The sequence below is a fragment of the Hippocampus bargibanti genome, linkage group LG09, assembly GCF_051943395.1.
Source record: "Hippocampus bargibanti isolate YZ-2025 linkage group LG09, ASM5194339v1, whole genome shotgun sequence".
Lineage (NCBI taxonomy): Eukaryota > Metazoa > Chordata > Actinopteri > Syngnathiformes > Syngnathidae > Hippocampus > Hippocampus bargibanti.
The window spans coordinates 2813073-2832494 of record NC_142742.1 but is presented as its reverse complement, the minus strand read 5'-3'; the positions used below and the strand labels follow the sequence as shown (position 1 = coordinate 2832494).

At 38.5% G+C, this 19422-nt stretch overlaps 2 protein-coding genes across 4 annotated transcripts in view; one reads left to right on the top strand and one right to left on the bottom strand.

The window, feature by feature from the left end:
- Nucleotides 1-70: 70 nt before the first annotated feature.
- On the bottom strand, nt 71-7603 carry ddo (D-aspartate oxidase). Its single transcript, XM_089004906.1, has 5 exons — nt 7407-7603; nt 5117-5289; nt 3804-3912; nt 2615-2791; nt 71-1465 (listed from the first exon to the last, which is right to left on the bottom strand). Exons 2-5 carry the CDS (start codon nt 5286-5288, stop codon nt 904-906), a joined length of 1020 nt encoding a protein of 339 aa, XP_088861032.1. The 5' UTR covers nt 5289; nt 7407-7603; the 3' UTR covers nt 71-903.
- A 212-nt stretch (nt 7604-7815) lies between these two features.
- Nucleotides 7816-19422, top strand: part of zbtb24 (zinc finger and BTB domain containing 24) — a 22006-nt gene continuing 10399 nt past the window's right edge. The window contains exons 1-9 of one of the 3 annotated variants that reach the window (XM_089004895.1): nt 7816-7833; nt 8732-9434; nt 11283-11450; nt 11516-11599; nt 12821-12904; nt 13143-13224; nt 13928-14153; nt 15136-15513; nt 18919-19054. In XM_089004895.1, coding sequence (XP_088861021.1) covers nt 8768-9434; nt 11283-11450; nt 11516-11599; nt 12821-12904; nt 13143-13224; nt 13928-14153; nt 15136-15513; nt 18919-18927 — 1698 coding nt within the window. In that variant the 5' untranslated portion in view covers nt 7816-7833; nt 8732-8767 and the 3' untranslated portion in view covers nt 18928-19054. Of the gene's footprint in view, nt 7834-7913; nt 8199-8731; nt 9435-11282; nt 11451-11515; nt 11600-12820; nt 12905-13142; nt 13225-13927; nt 14154-15135; nt 15514-18918; nt 19055-19422 lie in introns of those variants that run through there. The other 2 variants (XR_016116055.1, XM_089004894.1) reach the window with 2 other exon arrangements.

Genomic DNA, 19422 nt, shown 5'->3' with positions numbered 1-19422 from the left:
TATTATTCATGACTTGTTTCTTTAAAAATAACGACAAATTAAAGGACAACCGACACCCTGGATAAGTTGCGTCCATAATTTGTAAAATCACTTCAAACGACTTCTACTGAGCGCTTTTTACAAAGATTCCATTGCATATAGCTATATTTTACGTTTTAAGACTCTCGCTGAACATTCAGGAAGTCTTGTTTTCGAGTTGGTGACGAGTCCGTACGTGACGTCACTGAAGGAACGCCCCTGACCGAAAAAAAAAGGACACATTGTAGCAGTCCTTCCATCACGTCAAAGCATTTTGCTGTGCTTGTTTGGTCTTAAAATGTCATGTTGCACCAAAAAGAGCCAGAAGAGGGCGACCAAGCTCCATATAAGGAATTTATCAGTCTGTGGAAACGGGCTGATTAATTCCTCACAGTAGCTCGGTCGCCATTTTCTGCCTCTTTTTGGGTGATACATTTCCCCCCAATGTTGCCTCAAAATGGCACGGAATAAATTCTTTAATCGATTGCAAACATGTATGCTTTCCTCTTCAGAACTATTTGAATCATATTCATAACTGGATGAGTAACAAGAAAGCATATTCTGCGAATTTGAAGCCATTGTTTTGATTCTCCAGCAATGCAAGACGTTTTGGTGTGATGTCACGAACAAGGGGGCGGGACTTTCTGAATCTGCCCAGTTCCGAGCTCATTTTGTGGCAGTTTTGGGACACTTTAAGTCATTTTTTATTGGTGTTTTGCATTTGACTAAAAATATCATACTGCGTGTTTTGGGTATTTTAGATGCGACAAAAACGTGCTATGAGTTAGGAAACAAAAAAATGGTGTTGGTTGTCCTTTAAATCCTATCTAAATCGTTGAGGCCGACTGGTGAGTTGGCGACGATGCCTTCACTGACATCGGGAGATCACAGTTTCGCTTGCGGATACATTTCTTGAAGGCAGCTCTTGACTAGCCCGGTGGCGTCGATGGCCGTCCCCCAAGCCAGAGCGACTCCATAAGCCCCGTGACCATAGTTGTGCACCACATAGGCCCCGCGGTCGCCGCCCAGCCGCCGTCCTCCCTTCTCCACCCTTGGATTCTTCCTGTAGGGCCTGAGCCCAACCCACTCCCCCAGCACTTTCCCCCGACACAAAGATGCCTCCAGGCGGGTGCAGCGCTCCAAGATGGACTCGCTGTCCCCGCGGTCGACTTCCAGGCGACCGTCTCCCTCCTGCCGGGTGCCGCCCACGGTGACGTAGTCCAAACCGGGGAAGATGTACGACTTCCCTTGCTCTTGGCGGACAAAATGCTTCAGCCAGGGGGCGTCCACTTTGAGGACCTGTCCCCGGACGGGGACGAGTCCGTCGTCTCCCGCTAGCTCCTTGGAGCCTAGACCCGAGCAGTTGACGATGACGTGGTATTCCGGACTCAGCTCCTCGAGACTGGAGACTTTCTTCTTCTCCACTTTACCGCCGGCTTTTGTGAATCTGGACACAAACAATGTCATGTTAAGGAAAGTAGCCAGACATCTCTTTGACCATCGCCTTTGTCCTTAGAAAATATAAATAAACAAACAAACAAATAAATAAATAAATAAATAAATAAAATTTCGTACATAAATGCAGTTTTAATAAATAAATAAATACAATTTAATAAACTAATAAATACAATTTAACAAACAAATAAATACAAACTAACAAACAAATTAATACAATTTAATAAACAAATAAATATAATTTAATAAACAAATTATTAAAACTAATTAATAAATAACGAAATAAATAAATACAATTTAATAAATAAATAAATACAATTTAACAAACTAATAAGTACAATTTAACAAACAAATAAATACAAACTAACAAACAAATAAATACAATTTAATAAACAAATACATATAATTTAATAAACAAATTATTAAAACTTTAATTAATAAATAACGAAATAAATAAATAAATACAATTTAATAAACTAATAAAAACAATTTAACAAACAAATAAATACAAACTAACAAACAAATAAATACACTTTAATAAACAAATAAATATAATTTAATAAACAAATTATTAAAACTTTAATTAATAAATAACGAAATAAATAAATAAATAGATACAATTTAATAAACTAATAAAAACAATTTAACAAACAAATAAATACAAACTAACAAACAAATAAATAGAATTTAATAAACAAATAAATATAATTTAATAAACAAATTATTAAAACTAATTAATAAATAACGAAATAAATAAATAAATAACATTTAATAAACTAATAAATACAATTTAACAAACAAATAAATACAAACTAACAAATAAATACAATTTAATTAACAAATAAATATAATTTAATGAACAAATTATTAAAACTTTAATTAATAAATAACGAAATAAATAAATAAATACAATTTAATAAACTAATACATACAATTTAACAAATAAATACATACAATGTAACAAACAAATACAATTTTAATAAATAAATAAATAAAATTTAATAAACAAATAAATACACTTTAATAAACAAATAAATAAAATTTAATAAACAAATAAATTAAAATATGTGGATGAATAAGCAATTAAACACACAAATAAACATAAAAAATAATCTCAACCCAAATTCAAACCTCAACCGACCTTTTTTGTAGCCACGGCAAATATCTGGTGCATTCGCACTTAATGGTGGTGAAGGCCCAACCGAACGTGTGCTCGGGAAAGCGGCGCAGCTCGCGTTGGCTCATGAAGCGAAAGCCAAGCACGATATCCCACCAGTAGGGCCTCTTGTTGCCAGGGGGCTCCTTAAAGATTTGAAAGCTGGGGGGGGGAGGGGTTGCAGTTGAAGAGGGAAAAAAAGGCCTCATCGTGCACAACATCACGTTAGCATTTTGTCCTTAACGGCTACTTTTTTGGACATACAATGATACCTTGGCTTACGAACTTAATTGGTTCCCAGACAGAGTGTGTAAGGCGAAAAGTGTGTATCCCAAAAAATAATTTCCCATAGGAAACCATTAAAATGAGAATAATCCGTTCCCAGATCCCTATAAAACATAATTTTCTACTTTCTAATTTTCTAAGCCTTAAAAGTACACAAAATATACCTTATTTTATGTATAATAAATGTGCTCTTGTATTATAATTAAAGAAATAAACTGTACTGTATAATAAAGTCACTTTATGTACCTTTGTGATGGCCGTTGATGGCTTGATGGAATGGAGTGGCCGGTTTCATCAGCATTAAACACTTGATGAGGAACGTCGCTTCTTCTTTCACCATCTTGAGGAATGATCCCTTGTCGGTGCTTTCTCTGCGATCATTTTACCTAGTTCCTCATCAATTGTGTTCTGTTTAGCTGGGTTGATTGATGGGAATTTTAACCTTGCAGTCTACACTCTGCCTTTGAACTATCAAAGTTGAAACGAGTCCAAATTTCGCTGTTCTCTAACCATTTTCTCACTCTCTCTCTGTTGTCTGCCTGTCTCTTTAATGTTTAAACCACCTCCCCTCACTGCTGCGTTCTTGACCTATCACGTGGCTTTAACCGAAGACAGGAGGCGGGGAATAGAGGACAAAAACAGTCGGCTGCCATTTTCTTGTTAGTAGAACAGCTCGTTCGAAAACGACACAACGCTCATTGTGGCAGCTCTGTGTGTATCCCAAAAAATAGTTTGCATGCCAAGGTAAAATATTCATAAATGTAATGTTCGTAAACCGAAAAGTTCGTAAGCCAAGGGGTTCGTAAACTGAGGTATCACTGTAAATAAATAAATAAATGAATACATAAATAAATAAAATATTTCACTTCATTTTCCCCTTGCATGTTACCCTGAGCTCAGCAGCACTCCAGCTTCAGGTGCGTGTACGGACTGCACGATGCCGAGTAGGTGGTCAAAAGCGTCGCGGAGCCAGCATCTTTGGCGTTCCAACGGAATATCTTTTCCAAAGAGGGATGGCGGGTGAGTTTTCAAAAGGAGCTCAACTGTATTTATTATACGTCCATTTTATTTATTATATTATTATTATTATATGTTTATTATTATATGTTGTCCATGTTAAGCGATTTGTTCCAGCTTCAGCTGTTGTTAAAGCGCTATATAAATCAACATGTATTAATAATAATAATAATAATACATTTCATTTTTAAGCACCTTTCAAAACTCTCAAGGTCACTTTACAGTCACAGGATAAGTTCTTCTGTGGGTGAGCAGCGGCAGCCACACGCGCCAGCGTTCACTCAACCCGGAAGTAACTCAAATAGATAGAAAGCTAGTTAATAGATAGCCAACAGATACCTAGCTAGATAGCCAGTCAGTTAGATAGCTAATAGCTAGCAAATAATAATAATAATAATAATAATAATAATAATAATAATAATCCATTTCATTTCTATGCGCCTTTCAAAACTCTCAAGGTCACTTTACAGTCACAGGATATGTTTTTCTGTGGGTGAGCAGTGGCAGCCACACGCGCCAGTGTTCGCTCAACCCGGAAGTAACTCAAATAGATAGAAAGCTAGTTAGCTAGTTAATAGATAGCCAACAGATACCTAGCTAGATAGCCAGTCAGTTAGATAGCTAATAGCTAGCAAATAATAATAACAATAATGCATTTCATTTCTAAGCACCTTTCAAAACTCTCAAGGTCATTTTATAGTCACAGGATATGTTTTTCTGTGGGTGAGCAGCGGCAGCCACACGTGCCAGCGTTCGCTCAACTCAAATAGATAGAAAGCTAGTTAGCTATAAAGCTAATAGATAGCCAACAGATACCTAGCTAGATAGCCAATCCGTTAGATAGTGAATAGCTAGCAAGATAGCAAATAGCTAGTCAGATAGCTAATAGATAGCAAATAATAATAATAATCCATTTCATTTCTAAGTGCCTTTCTAAACTCTCAAGGCCACTTTACAGATACAGGATAAGTTTTTCTGTGGGTGAGCAGCGGCAGCCACACGTGCCAGCGTTCACTCAACCCGGAAGTAACCCAAATAGAAAGCTAGCTAGCTAGCTAACAGATAGCCAACAGATACCTAGCTAGATAGCCAATCAGTTAGATAGTGAATAGATAGTAACTCAGTGTTATTTTTTTACATCATAGCTACACATTTTTAATTTTTTTAAAATATTTTTACACACACCTGGAAATTGTTCCACAATAAGGATTCCGGCTGCTCCGTCGCTGGTGGTCCCCGGGCTGAATTTGTCGGCCAGCAGAGTGACTGAGCAGCCGGGAAGAGTCTCGGCTATGCACACGGCCGTTGACAAGCCCACCACGCCGGCGCCCACCACAGCCACCTTTGCTCCTCTCATTCTGCAATACGAAACAAAAGAGTCATGAAGACCAGTCCCACAACACACACACAAAAAAAAATGCACAATTCATAAATAACGAGGAACGTTGACACGCAGCAATGTCAAACATGACAAACTGGAAAAGCATTTAACTCACACTTATACTACGGTGCTATCTCCAGACCTATATAACTTAGGAATTAACTCTTTTTTTTCTGAAGAAAGAAGAGAGTCTAAAGGTTTTGTACGCTGCGTTAAATGTTTATGTCGTCCTATGGAGTGGACACACGCATTTTTACTATCTATTTGCTATGTATTAGCTATCTGGCTATCTATTAGCTGGCTGTCTATTAGCCGGCTATCTGTTAGCTGGCTAGCTATCTAGCTGGCTAGCTATCTATCTAGCCATCTATTAGCTATCAGCTAGCTAGCTAACTTTCTATCCATTTGAGTTATTCCGGGTTGAGTGAACGCTGGCGCGTGTGGCTGCCGCTGCTCACCCACAGAAAAAAAAACTTATCCTGTGACTGTAAAGTGACCCTGAGAGCTTTGAAAGGCACTTAGAAATAAAACGAATTATTATTATCTCAGTTTATGGAATTAACTTGATTATCTAAGTCGAGACACATTTTCAATGTAAATGCCCTAATCCGTTCTCAGAACCCCAAAATGAAGACATAATTGTTTTCTAAAAGCACAAACATTCTACAAAATATGGAACGATTAAAAGACAATTTTGCATACTATAAAATAACAAAAGAATAAAGACAAACATGCATTTAACTCACACTTATACTGCAGTGCCATCTCACCGATAGGAATTCACTAGCTTTTCTAAATCGAGACACATTTTCAATGTAAATGCCCTAATCCGTTCTCAGAACCCCAAAATGAAGACAGAAATATTTTTTAATAGCGTAAAAATAAAACAAAATATGTCACGATTAAAAGACAATTTTGCATATTTTAAAATAACAAAAGAATAAAGACACAAATAATGGCTATTTAACTTTTCACTGCATCCTTAATGTGGTTTTTCCCTCGAGTTCATATTAACTCTCAGAAGTGGTTTTGTCCTTGCATTTTGTCAAGAATCGATCCAGGGATATTTGTTTTTAGCATTTTTTTTTTAGATTAGATTAGCCTTGAGTGGATACATTGACATTACACATCAGCAAAGTGAGGAAAGGAAAAGAAGTAGAAAAATAAAATACAGAAGCTGCTATAAAGGCAGTCACTCTTGTGGCGCCATCTTGAAGTCAAAACAACAACAAATAACAAAGAATGTGATTTTACACCGACACTTTTTTTTTTTTAAAAAGACATAAAAAACAAAAATGTTAACAATCTTTTGAAAAGGTTCAAGGTAGTTATAGATAATGAGCAAACGCCTGACAAGTGTTTTTTTTTTTTTCTGGGTGATTTATATACACGTCAAACTATAGGAATGCCCCACAGCCCGAGGGATAAACGACAAGGACACTGCAGAGACGCATACTTTTTTTCAGATCTTTTTCAGATTATAAAATAACAAATATTTATTGAAGAGCTCTTGTTACAATACACATTAAACAAAATAAACAAGATATTAATACACGTGCAGTATACAGTTAAATAAACACGAGAACCATTTCCCATTTTTGGAATCCATCATAGAAATCAAGTACTGCTTAATGTCTGCTCCAATTTTTTAAAATAAGATTTGAACGACTACATTTAGAATTGTGGATAAAGAATTGAGCTAAATTTATAATAAAGACCCGTTTCGTCTTTTTTTAATCAAGTTCGAATCTAGTTTAATGTAACGAACGAGTTCAACAGGCAAAGGGAGACGTATGCTTATGAATGCTGAGGGGAATGGTTATTTATTAAATGTTATTTTCATACATTTTTTTTGTGTACGTATTAAATGACTGATATCGACATACGTATTTTCGTATGTGACGTGGGCAAATGCCATCAAACAAATTACCTAAAAAAAGAAAACATTAAAATACACGACGACACCCGACACACAATAAACCTGCAGAATCTAATACAATACAAATTAATACAATGAGCACACAAAATGGAGCGAAAGTTGTTTACTTGAGAAAAACAAACACGAACAAAAAACCTTTCACGAGCACCACGAACCTGCTTTTTTTGGTTCAGTGTCCAACGCCGTTTATTGCTTCACCTGCTACTTAAAAAAAATCCCGATTACTGATTCTTAGATGTTTAAATAAAAAAAAACAGGTGTTCCTTTTAGTTTTAAAGCAGAAAATGTGAGAAATTACTATTATGTAGAAATAAGGGGGGCAGGTCGGCCACTCGAGAACCCCAATCCAGACTGTTTTTCGATCGTATGGCGTTTGTGCAACGTTTGCGGATCGGTTGAATCAGGTATGATGGAGGATGGAGAACAACCAAAACAGATTCTCAACAAGCGGATTTGACCACACTGGCGTTCCGGGATCCGCGCTAATCCCTAATACATGTAGATCTGCCCACACAAAAGTCTCGTCCTGAGTGCATTTCTCGCGACATTATTTTACAGTGACTTCCGGTTAGCAAGAAAACGGTAAGGTCCTAACAGCTCACAATTCACAAAAAACTCCACCGGGTTTCTTTTACAAATGCGTTGCCAAGCTCTGTTTATCGTACGTCTTTACGCCGTTCAATGTTTTGTTTTAACCTTGTTTTCGAAAGAAAACGAACATTTTGTTGGAGGCGTTATTGCTTTTTTATTTTATTCTTTTGCCAACGTGAAAAAGTTCTACCTTGGCCTTTGAGCTTTAAACACCTTTGGGGAGGTCGTCCACTTATATGCCTGATCTAAAGGGTTTTATATTCGATGTACTTATTCTTCTTCTTAAACGTGTTTGATTTCAAACCTCTTATCCAAATAGTTGTATTTCGACTGATGAATGTTATTTTTATTTTTTGGTAAGTCTTGTAGCAACTTGAGCAACTCTTAAACATTTTGTTTTGACGAAAACCACCAAAAAGTAGCGATAATTTGTTCACTGGCTAGCAAAGTGGTTAGTAATCAATCAATCAAACTCGTTAAGACACAGAGACACAAACTAGGTTAAGACACAGAGAGTCATTCATTCTTCAGCACTTGCTGTACCCTCTTTGTGACATGAAGCAGTTCTGGGTGAAAGAGACTAGACTAGACTCTCTTCTTTCATCAGAAAAAAAAGTTAATTCCTAAGTTATATGGGTCTGGAGGTATCTCAGCTTGAATTGGGGGCAGCTGTACAAAATACAATATAAACACATTTATTTATATCTCACTTTAACATCAGCTGAAGCTAAAACAAAGCACTAAAATGGACAAAACATTGCCAGAGGTCTGGCTAAAACAAACCCGAAGAAATTCAGAAATGGCGCTCAACATTACACTTTTCAATTCCTGAATAAATTCGTGAATGAGTTAATTTTCTTATTTATATATTCTTCTTTTTTTCATTCAGGGTGTTTGCTGAAATGCTCACAATAGACTGAAGAAAATGGCCTCATCTTCCTCGCACAAGATGACCATCTTGAGCAAATTAGCACACCTTAGGAAATACGAAATCCTGTGTGACATCACCCTACTAGTGGAGGGCGAGTGTTTCCGGGCACACAAGGCGCTGCTGGCGGCGAGCAGCGACTACTTCTTACAACTTTTCACCGACGGCAACACCGGCGCAACCTACCGACTGGAAAGCGTAACGGCTGCCGCCTTCGGGACGGTTTTGGAGTTCATCTACAGCGCACGGGTGTGCGTCGACGCCGCCTCCGCCTCCGCTGGCGAGGAACTGCTGGCCGCCGCTCGGTTGCTGAAGGTGGGCGACCTCGTGAAGGCGCTGCAGACTACGCGGCGACGTAAAAGAGCGCGAGCCAAAAGGAGCTTGCTCGTCAGGAAGAAGAATCCCACCTGCGACGATCACGCTGAAGACAAACAGGAAGTAGCTGACATGAAAGAAGCCAATCAGGCAGGAAGACGGAGGATCACGCCGCCCGTCAAGTACGACGCCTTTAAAGTGGATTCCGACTTATCACCTGGAGGGGGAGAGCCGACGGTCAGGAGGGGCAGGAAGAGGAAGTACCCTGACACAGAGGCCAAATGTCACGACTGCGGCAAGAGCTTCAAAAATCATATTTTCTTGAAGATCCACCAACGTACTCACACAGGTAAATTTTAGCATTATTTTAGCATGACTAACGCTAAAGTAGATACACGGTGTCACGGCAATTGGGTTGGATGGATTGGATTTACCTTTATTCGCAGTGGAACAATTTACATTTCAAGTTATGAAAGGAAGAGGAAAGGAAAGGAAGAAGTAGAAAAACAATACAGGCAACATCCGAGTGACGACTAGGTCCCGTTCCGACAAAACGGTCGTAAGTCAAACGGTCGTAAGTCGAAATCCATTCAAAAATGGTCGACGTGACGTTTACACGACAGGATAGTATATGATGTCAATCGGTTGTTTTTAAGCAACATTTTTTTATTGAATACTATTATATACCAAACTGTTTCCAGTTCATTCATAAATTTGATAACTTTTAGTGTCATTTTTATCATTTTATATTTCGTATTATCGATTTTTTTATTACTGTATAACTGTACCTGTAATGTATACAAAACTGTTTACTGTACAGTTCATTTATAAATGTTATACTTTCCTTTTAGTGACGTTTTTATCATTTTACATTTCATACTATCAATTTAGATTTTTGATAGAGATTAGACAGAATAAGAAGTTATCATATTTCAACGTTTCATGCTGTTATATGCTTAGTCAACATGTGTGACTCGAATACACAATTGAAGCACAGACAACCTGGGGTCAATCTGAGGTCAACAGACACAGCTTGTTAAACTGTCATCTTCATCTAGGACAGGGGTGTCAAAGTCATTTTTTGCCGCGGGCCACATTGTAGTTATGGTTTCCTCTCGAGGGCCGTTATGAATTTGGGGAAGCCATTAGAATGTTTAAATCCCTTCAAATATTACATATCGAGCACACAGCAAATTAATGAATAACTCGTTTTCAAATCTGAAGTCAAGAATAGTGACTTTTATTGTGGTTGACATCCAAAAATATGAAATTTTGGCTCAGATTTTAGCAATCATCATGGAATTTAACAAGTTTGATTTGCTTTCGCGGGCCGAAAAAAATGATGTGGCGGGCCGGATTTGGCCCGCGGGCCTTGACTTTGACACATGTGATCTAGGAGCTCTGGCCTTGGACAGAATTTAGGACTTGGGAAAGCTCTTATCACCGAAGCAATTTATGAATTGAAACTCCTTCACAGGAAGAGCTCATTAGCCAGGTTACAAATGTATCAGTTCATTGAAGAGACAATGTTTTATTGCTAACAGCTCTTCGCGCTTAGAACGCCCAGGGGCGTGGTATTCTAATCAAGAAAACTATGTTTGACTAATGTATCACTTACATTTGCATATACTCTCAATAAATAGCTTGGAAGAGGGCTGCAGAATTCAGGCATCTGTCATGAATGACTGTGTCTCCTGCCGGCAGTAAAAGACAATCTTTCTGGGTCCGAGCCTTCGTCCACATTATCCGATCGAACATCTCTGACAATTTTATATTTAGATTTTATATAGTAGGTTAAAGAAAACACTTACACATAAAGAATACAGTTGTTGAAAAATCGCTCTCCCTGCCAACGGCCAGAAGAGGTCGCCCGACACACACGCTCGGACTCAGGCGGACGCAGAAGGAAAAAAGCAGTGTACAGTACTACAGGAGATGTTGCCGAGACGGTATCTGCACTGTATAACTACTGTATTGAGTGTAGTCACGCAATACATTGTTGTGCGAGTGTGTGACATGCTTGCTGGCCAAAATTGTAGTACGCGTTGCGGTACCAGGCGTGGAATTAAAAAGGGTCTGGCGGTCGTGGTCGTAAATTGCGCCGGTCGTAACTCGGTTATTACCTGTACTTATATTTACGGCCATCTTTTCTGATTTAAAAACTACATTTTCGTTTCTTGACATTTTATGCCCGCAGGAGAGAAACCTTTTTCCTGCCAGATGTGCGACGCGGCGTTCACGCAGAAGCACACCCTCCTGGTACACCAACGCAAGCACACGGGAGAGACGCCGTTCGTGTGTAGCGTGTGCTCCAAAGTCCTCGCCACAAAGCACAGCCTTCACGAACACATGAACCTTCACCAAGGTCAATTTCAATTCTCACGTCAGGTGTGCGTGTGACCTCATGACGTGACCTTTGTGTCTTCACAGAAAACAAATCGTTCTGCTGCGACCAGTGTGGAAAGAGCTTCACTCAGAGAAGGCAGCTGAAAAGTCATTACAGGGTCCACACAGGTCAGATGGAAGCGCACAGAATGTGTTTTTGTCCGACATTCATTTAGATTAGATTAGATTAGATTAGATGAGACTCTATGTGTCTCATAGTGGAGAAATTGACATTTCACAACAGCAAAAACAAAATACAGGAGCTGCTGTAAAGGCAGCCACTCTCGCGGCGTCATCTTGAAGTAAAAAAAAAAAAAAAAAATAATGTGACACAACACAAAAGCCGAGATAGCTAGATTATTATTATTATTATTATTATTATTATTATTATTATTATCATTATTATTATTATTACGAAAGACACAGACAGTCGTTCAATCTTAAGCACTTTCTGCACCCTCTTTGTTGCATGAAGCGGTTCTAGATGAAAGAGGAGAGGATCAAAGCGTCCTTTTCACCAATAAATCAGGGACGTCATGGTGAAATGTGCACGTCTCCTAAAAACTAACTTTTGAAAGCGCAAACAGGAAGCTGTAGCATCCATTGACGAAAAAGAGATTGTCTCACATGTATTATTATTATTATTATTATTATTAGTAGTAGTAGTAGTAGTAGTAGTAGTAGTAGTAGTAGTAGTAGTAGTAGTGGTGGTAGTAGTAGTAGTAGTCATAGTAGTCATAGTAGTAGTCATAGTAGTATCTAGCTAGGTATCTATTAGCTATCTAGATATCTAGCTAGCTAGCTACTAGCTATCTATTAGCTAGCTGGCTATCTAGCTTTCTATCTATTTGAGTTACTTCTGGATTGAGTGAACGCTGGCGCGTGTGGCTGCCGCTGCTCACCCACAGAAAACAATAAACTGACTGTAAAGTCACCTTGTGAGTTTTGAAAGGCGCTTATAAATGAAATGTGTTATTATTATTATTATTTTATTATTATTATTATTATTATTATTATTATTATTATCATTATTATTATTTTCTCCTGTCCCACGTAAATCCGCTTCAATTCCAAGCAGCGGCAATTCCACATACGCATCAACGCTCCTTTTTTCCCATGGCGGGCTCCTGAAGCCATGCGGCCATCTATCCGCAGACCTTCGTCAGCTAACTAAAATTCGGCAGCACAATTTTAGATTGCTGACGAAGCTTTTCGGATTAGGAGCAAAAACATCCGACACCTTCAAAGAAGTACAGATGACGGCTGAAGAAACCTTTTTTATTAATATTAGATTTTATTTATGAGGTCATGTATGGGTTTTATTAATTGTCATTTCTGAATTCATTTTAGGCAAATCGCTTCCAGAGTGTGCTCAGTGTCAGCACAAGTTTTTGGATACGGCCCAGTTGAAAAAGCACTTGCGCACTCATACAGGTAAAAAAATAAATAAAAATAAACACTTTGTTTTATACAATTTCACAAGCTTTTCTTCTACTAAATGCTCTTTGTGGAAAAATCTTGATTTTTGTTTGATTTTGTGCAAAGTTGAATGGATTTTGCCTTGCTAACGTCTGCGTAGAATTGATCGCCATTATAACTGAATTTATTATTATTTTTTTTTTAATGTACTATTTCCTGGAAAATCCTTGGCCTACGACGTCGTATGTGCCAGGTGAGAAGCCGTTCACGTGTGAGATCTGCGGCAAGTGTTTTTCAGTCAAGAGCACTTTGCAGACGCACATCCGGATACACAGGTGAGCCTCATCAATGCGCGATAACTACTTCCTGTCTGTGCTTTTCCGTGCGACAAACACATTTTGCAAATGGTAGCTTAGCACCTTTGCCTTTCCTCCAACTGCTACACTCTGATATGTCAAATACACAATTGTATTTTTCCCATTTGAGGTACTGATTTTAACTCATTCACTGACTGACGATGTGCAAAAAGGTGTGCCTAGCTTGCTACCTAGCTGCCCATCTATTTGCTATCGATTTTCTGTCTATTAGCTAGCTATCTGGCTGGCTATCCGGCTTGCTACCTAGCTGGCGATCTATTTGCTGTCTAGTAGCTATCTAGCTGGCTATCTAGCTGGCTATCTGTTTGCTGTCTATTCGCTATTTATTCGGCTGGCTACCTAGCCTGCTACCTAGCTGGCTATATTTTTGCTGTCTATTAGCTGGCTATCTATTTGCTCTCTATTAGCTATCTATCTGGCTAGCTGGCTATCTCACTGGCTATCTATTAGCTATCTAGATAGCTACCTATCTATTAAATATCTCACTAGCTATCTATTAGCTAACTAGCTAGCTTTCTATCTATTTGAGTTACTTCCGGGTTGAGCGAACGCTGGCGCGTGTGGCTGCTGCTGCTCACCCACAGAAAATCTTATGCTGTGACTGTAAAATGGCTATTTTTTAAAAAATTATTCTTATTATTATTAATATTTAACCCCACAGGGGCGAAAAGCCGTACAGCTGCACCGTGTGTGACAAGTCCTTCGCCGACCGCAGCGCATACCGCCGACACGTGGCCTCCCATTCGGGTAAGAAACCCTTCAACTGCTCGGCGTGCGGCCTCTCCTTCTCGCGACTCGACAACCTGAAGACGCACATCAACACGCACAACAAGGAGAGGGTGTCCAAAGCGGAACAAGGTGACGGTGGCGCCGCCCTGCAGGCAGAGGTAGGTCAAGGCAAGGGATCTCGTCATTAACGAAAAAACGGAAACCAAAATTGACATTTCGTGATCATTTCGTGCAATGAAAATGTTTTACAGTGATACCTTGGCTTACGAACTTTTCGGTTTACGAACGTTAAATGTATATTTTTTTTTTACCTTGGCATACAAACCATTTTTCGGGATACACACAATGAGTGATGTGTCGTTGGCGAACGAGCCCCTTCTCCAAACAAGAAAATGGCAGCCGACTCATTTTTCTCCTCTATTCCCCGCCTCCAGACTTCGGTTAAAGCCACATGATTGGTCAAGAACGTAGCAGTGAGCGAGGGATTTTCAGACAGAGAGAGAATGAGGCCATTGTCCAAAAAGAAAATGGCTGCCAACTTTTTTTGTCCTCTATTCCCCGCCCCCAGACTTCGGTTAAAGCCACGTGATTGGTCAAGAACGCAGCAGTGAGGTGGTTTAAACATTAAAGAGACAGGCAGACGACAGAGAGAATGAGAATATGAGAGTGAGGAACGGAAAGAAAGAAGTAGAAAAACAAAATACAGGAGCTGCTAGAAAGGCAGCCACTCTCGCTGTAAAAAAAAAAAAAACACAAAATAACAAATAATATGACAACACAGAGAGTCACTCATTCTTCAGCACTTGCTGTACCCTCTTTGTGACATGAATCAGTTCTAGATTAAAGAGACTAGACTTCTTTCATCGCAAAAAAAAGTTAATTCCTAAGTGATATGGGTTTGGAGTTATCTGAGCTTGAAATGGGGGCGACTGTATAAAATGCAATACAATTCATACATATTGATTTATTTTGCGCTTAACTGCTGAAGCTGTACCAAAGCGCTAACATGGACAAAAGGCAAATGCCAAAACATCGCCAGAGGTCTGACCAGTGCTTTATCTGTACATAGAAAAATTAAAGGTCATTCAAGAACGTGACACATGCTCAATTTATCTAACGTATCTCTTCCCGCGGGTCCAGAAGTACCAGCTGGAGTCAAACTCGGAGCAGGAGATCCAGCTTCTGGTTACGGGGGACAACATCAGCTTGGAGCAAGCAATCGGCACCGTCACCCCCCAGATCCAAATGCTCGGCACGCTGGACACTCGAGCCGCGCCTCGAACCGAATCCATGTACGTCATCACCCTGAGCAAAGAGGCCGCCGGGCACCCGCATGCGTCGCAGGGGCCCGCTCAGCAGGTGGCGCCAGCGCACGTCCAGGAGGTCCGCGTCAACCAGCCCATTTCCATCAGCCACACCACGGGCGAGCACATCTCCAACCATCACGTCCACGGGCACACTTTCCAGATCCAGGCAGGGACCGTCTACGCCACCGCCGCCACCGCGGCGGCAAACCGGGTAAATCAACATTCAGTTACACTTATTGGGGATGAACAAAAATAAATTGAATAAAAGATATAGGCAGCTACAAGTTTGATAAACATTATGTGACGTGTACAATATTCATAGCTGTTGTTTTTTAGGAAAATAAATACATAATAAATAAACCAAGGTTTCATTTCAGGTTTTTTGTTTACGACGGCACTGAACGCTGGCGCGTGTGGCTGCCACTGCTCACCAGCAGAAAAACATATCCTGTGACTGTAAAGTGTCCTTGAGAGTTTTGAAGGGTGCCTATAAATGAAATGTATTATTATTATTATTATTATTATTAATATTATTATTATTATTATTATTATTATTATTATTATTATTATTATTATTATTATTATTATTATTATTATTAGTAGTAGTAGTATAATAATAATAATAATTATTATTATTAGTAGTAGTAGTAGTAGTATAATATTATTATTATTATTAGTAGTAGTAGTAGTAGTAGTAGAATAATAATTATTATTATTATTATTAGTAGTAGTAGTAGTAGTAGTATAATTATTATTATTATTATTAGTAGTAGTAGTAGTAGTAGTATAATAATAATAATAATAATAATTATTATTATTATTATTATTATTATTATTATTATTATTATTAGTAGTAGTAGTAGTAGTAGTAGTAGTATAATTATTATTATTATTATTAGTAGTAGTAGTAGTAGTAGTAGCAGTATTATTATTATTAGTATTATTAGTAGTAGTAGTATTAGTATTATGCCATTGATATCGTTTTCAGGACTATTATTTTTCAATAGTTTTCTAAAATTATTATTATTATTATTATTAGTAGTAGTAGTATTATCAGTATTATTAGTATTATTAGTATTAGTAGTATGCCATTGATAGCGTTTTTCAGGACTAATATTTGTACACGGTGCGGCCATTTTAAATTCTTCACGTAAAATTTAATGGCAAAATATTTGATAAATTAACTCATTCGCTGCCATTCCCAAATTTATTCGGGAATTTAAGTGTGGCGTGTAACGCCATTCCCGAATTTGTTCGGGTTATGTTTTTGAGGGGGTGCCGATAAAGCGCTGGTCAGACCTCTGGCAATGTTTTTTCTCTTCCATGAGGGGGCAGCATTAGCCTTTTTTTGCGTGTTATAATAATAATAATAATAATAATACATTGAATTTCTAAGCGCCTTTCAAAACTCTCAAGGACGTTTTACAGTCACTGGATTTTTTTTTGTGCAGGTGAGCAGTGGCAGCCATTCGCGCCAGCGTTCACTCTACCCGGAAGTAACATGTTAGTGATTTATTACAGCTCAGCTGTTGTTAATGCACTATATAAATCAAAAGGTATTTTATTTTGTACATCTGCCCCCATTTCAAGCTCAGATAACTCCAGATCCATATAACTTAGGAATTAACTGTTTTTTTTCTGATTAAAAGAAGAGAGTCCAAAGTTTCTTGCGCTGCATTCAATGTCGTCCTAAAACTCAATATTCTGTGGGTCCTGGAATTTGAGTCAAAATGACCAAAACCCTAACACTGGAGTGAACACATCTTTGCACATCGTCTGGAAATGAATGAGTTAATGAATAGAACTGGTATTATTTGATGAAAAGACTCTTATTAAATAGCACGCACTTGAATTCCAAAATGAAATATCACTCTCGGATTAAAATATGACATTTAAAATAAACCAAACAAAAAGCCGCCGTCCTCCCGTGACCCTTTTTCCACTGCCTTCTTGCTCCCATGGCGACAACAAACTGAGCTACGTCTATTGAAAACGTGTAAAAATATGCACAGCTCGGGCTCGGGGCCATGTTGCGTTCCTCTCGGATACAGCGATGCCATTGGTCAGGAGCTCCGGGGCCTGCCAGCCAATAGGAAATGGCTTTCCCAGTCGTCCACCTGCAGCCATGCAATTCCTCTGGGGGGGCGGGGTTTAATTTTACACACACACACACACACACACACACAAGGAAAAAGAGATTTGTTCTCAAAGCTTTATTTACATGCACCATCTCTTGAGAAGCTTGAAAACATCACATTTTTGTTCTAGTAGGAGCAAGAGGAGAAAGACAAAAACATGATTTACACTTAAAAAAACGACATCAAAATGTCATCTTTACCCCCCAAAAAAGTGCTCACATTTTTAAAAAGATTCAAAACAAGAAGCAGTCACATAAACGGTCAAGGCTTGGAGGGTAAAAAAGCTACTAACATAATTTATCAAATAATTATAAACAGATCCTGATGGTCCTACCAAAAAACGTTTTTTTTTTGTTCCCTTAGCTATGTTTCCAACTATCTATCTACAACACTCGATTTCTAGCTATGTATCTACGTGCAAACGTTTGGCAATATTTTCCAAATACTGTCATACCTCGGTTTACGAACCCCTTGGCTTACGAACGTTTACAAACGTTAAATTGATGAAAATTTTACCTTGGCATACAAACTATTTTTTGGGATACACACGGAGCACCACAATGAGTGATGTGTCGTTCGCGAACGAGCCCGTTCTAAAAGAAAATGGCGGCCAGCTTGTTTTTGTACTCTATTCCCTGCCCCCTGTCTTCGGTTAAAGCCACGTGATTGGTCAAGAACGCAGCTGTGAGGGGAGGTGGTTTAAACATTAAAGAGACAGGCTAACGACACAGAGAGAGAGAAAATGGATAGAGAACAGCGAAATTTGGACTCGTTTTAACTTTGATAGTTCAAAGGCAGAGTGTAGACTGCAAGGTTAAAATTCCCATCAATCAGGCTCCACAAATAACCCGCACAAGCCATCTGTACACTTGATGCAAATAAAAAACAACCCAGCTAAACAGAACACAATTGATGAGGAACAAGGTAAAATGATCGCAAATAAAGCACCTACAAGGGATCATTGCACAAGATGGTGAAAGAAGGTTACGTTCCTCATCAAGTGTTTAATGCTGAGGAAACCGGCCACTCCATTCCATGAAGCCATCAACGACCGTCACAAAGGTAAATAAAACGACTTTATTATACAGTACAGTTTATTTCTTTCATTATAATACCATTGCACATTTATTATACATAAAATAAGGTGTAGTTTTAAGGCTTAAAAAATTAGAAAGTAGAAAATTATGTTTTATGGGGACCTGGGAACGGATTATTCTCATTTTAATGGTTTCCTATGGGAAATACGTTTTTGGCATACACACTTTTCGCCTTACACACTCTTTCTGGGAACCAATTAAGTTCGTAAGCCAAGGTATCACTGTACTGTTTTTGAATGATGAAATGGCAAATAATGGCTTGGGAAGATAATGGCTCCCGTCACAAGGGGGCAGCACCTGCTGTAGTGCTGATAACAACGGTGGGAAATGGGAAAGGTTTGCTTTATTCACCCAACCGCCTTGCTATTTTTTCTTTTACAGCACCAATAAGTCACCGAATTACAAGAGGAACGATTCCGCATCATCTTCCGTGAGCCGTTTGTCCAAAAATTTGGCTATTTACACAACGGGTGAGAAGAAATCGGGGGTAAGAAGTCAACGTTGTTAACGATTCATTTTGTTTTATAGTTTGTTTTGGAATAAAAATGCAATATGATAGAAAAATGCCGTTGATCAACACCAAGTAAATTTTGAAAATGGCAGCGTCGTAAGGAAGGAAATTAAATGATTAAAAAAATGGAAATGAAAGTGGGGGGTAAAAAAACTTAGGATTTAACGTTGTATGTGGGGGGGGGGGGGGGGGAATCCAAATTTTACAAGAAGAAATTTGAAATCCATAAAAGTTGTCCATTGATGAATATTAATTTATCAATTTAATGACATCGGAGTGATTTAATCAAAACGTGTGTATTGAATCAAGAATGAAATTAAATACAGTACAATCGGGAATAGATTAATTCGCTCACTGCCATTTCCAAATTCATT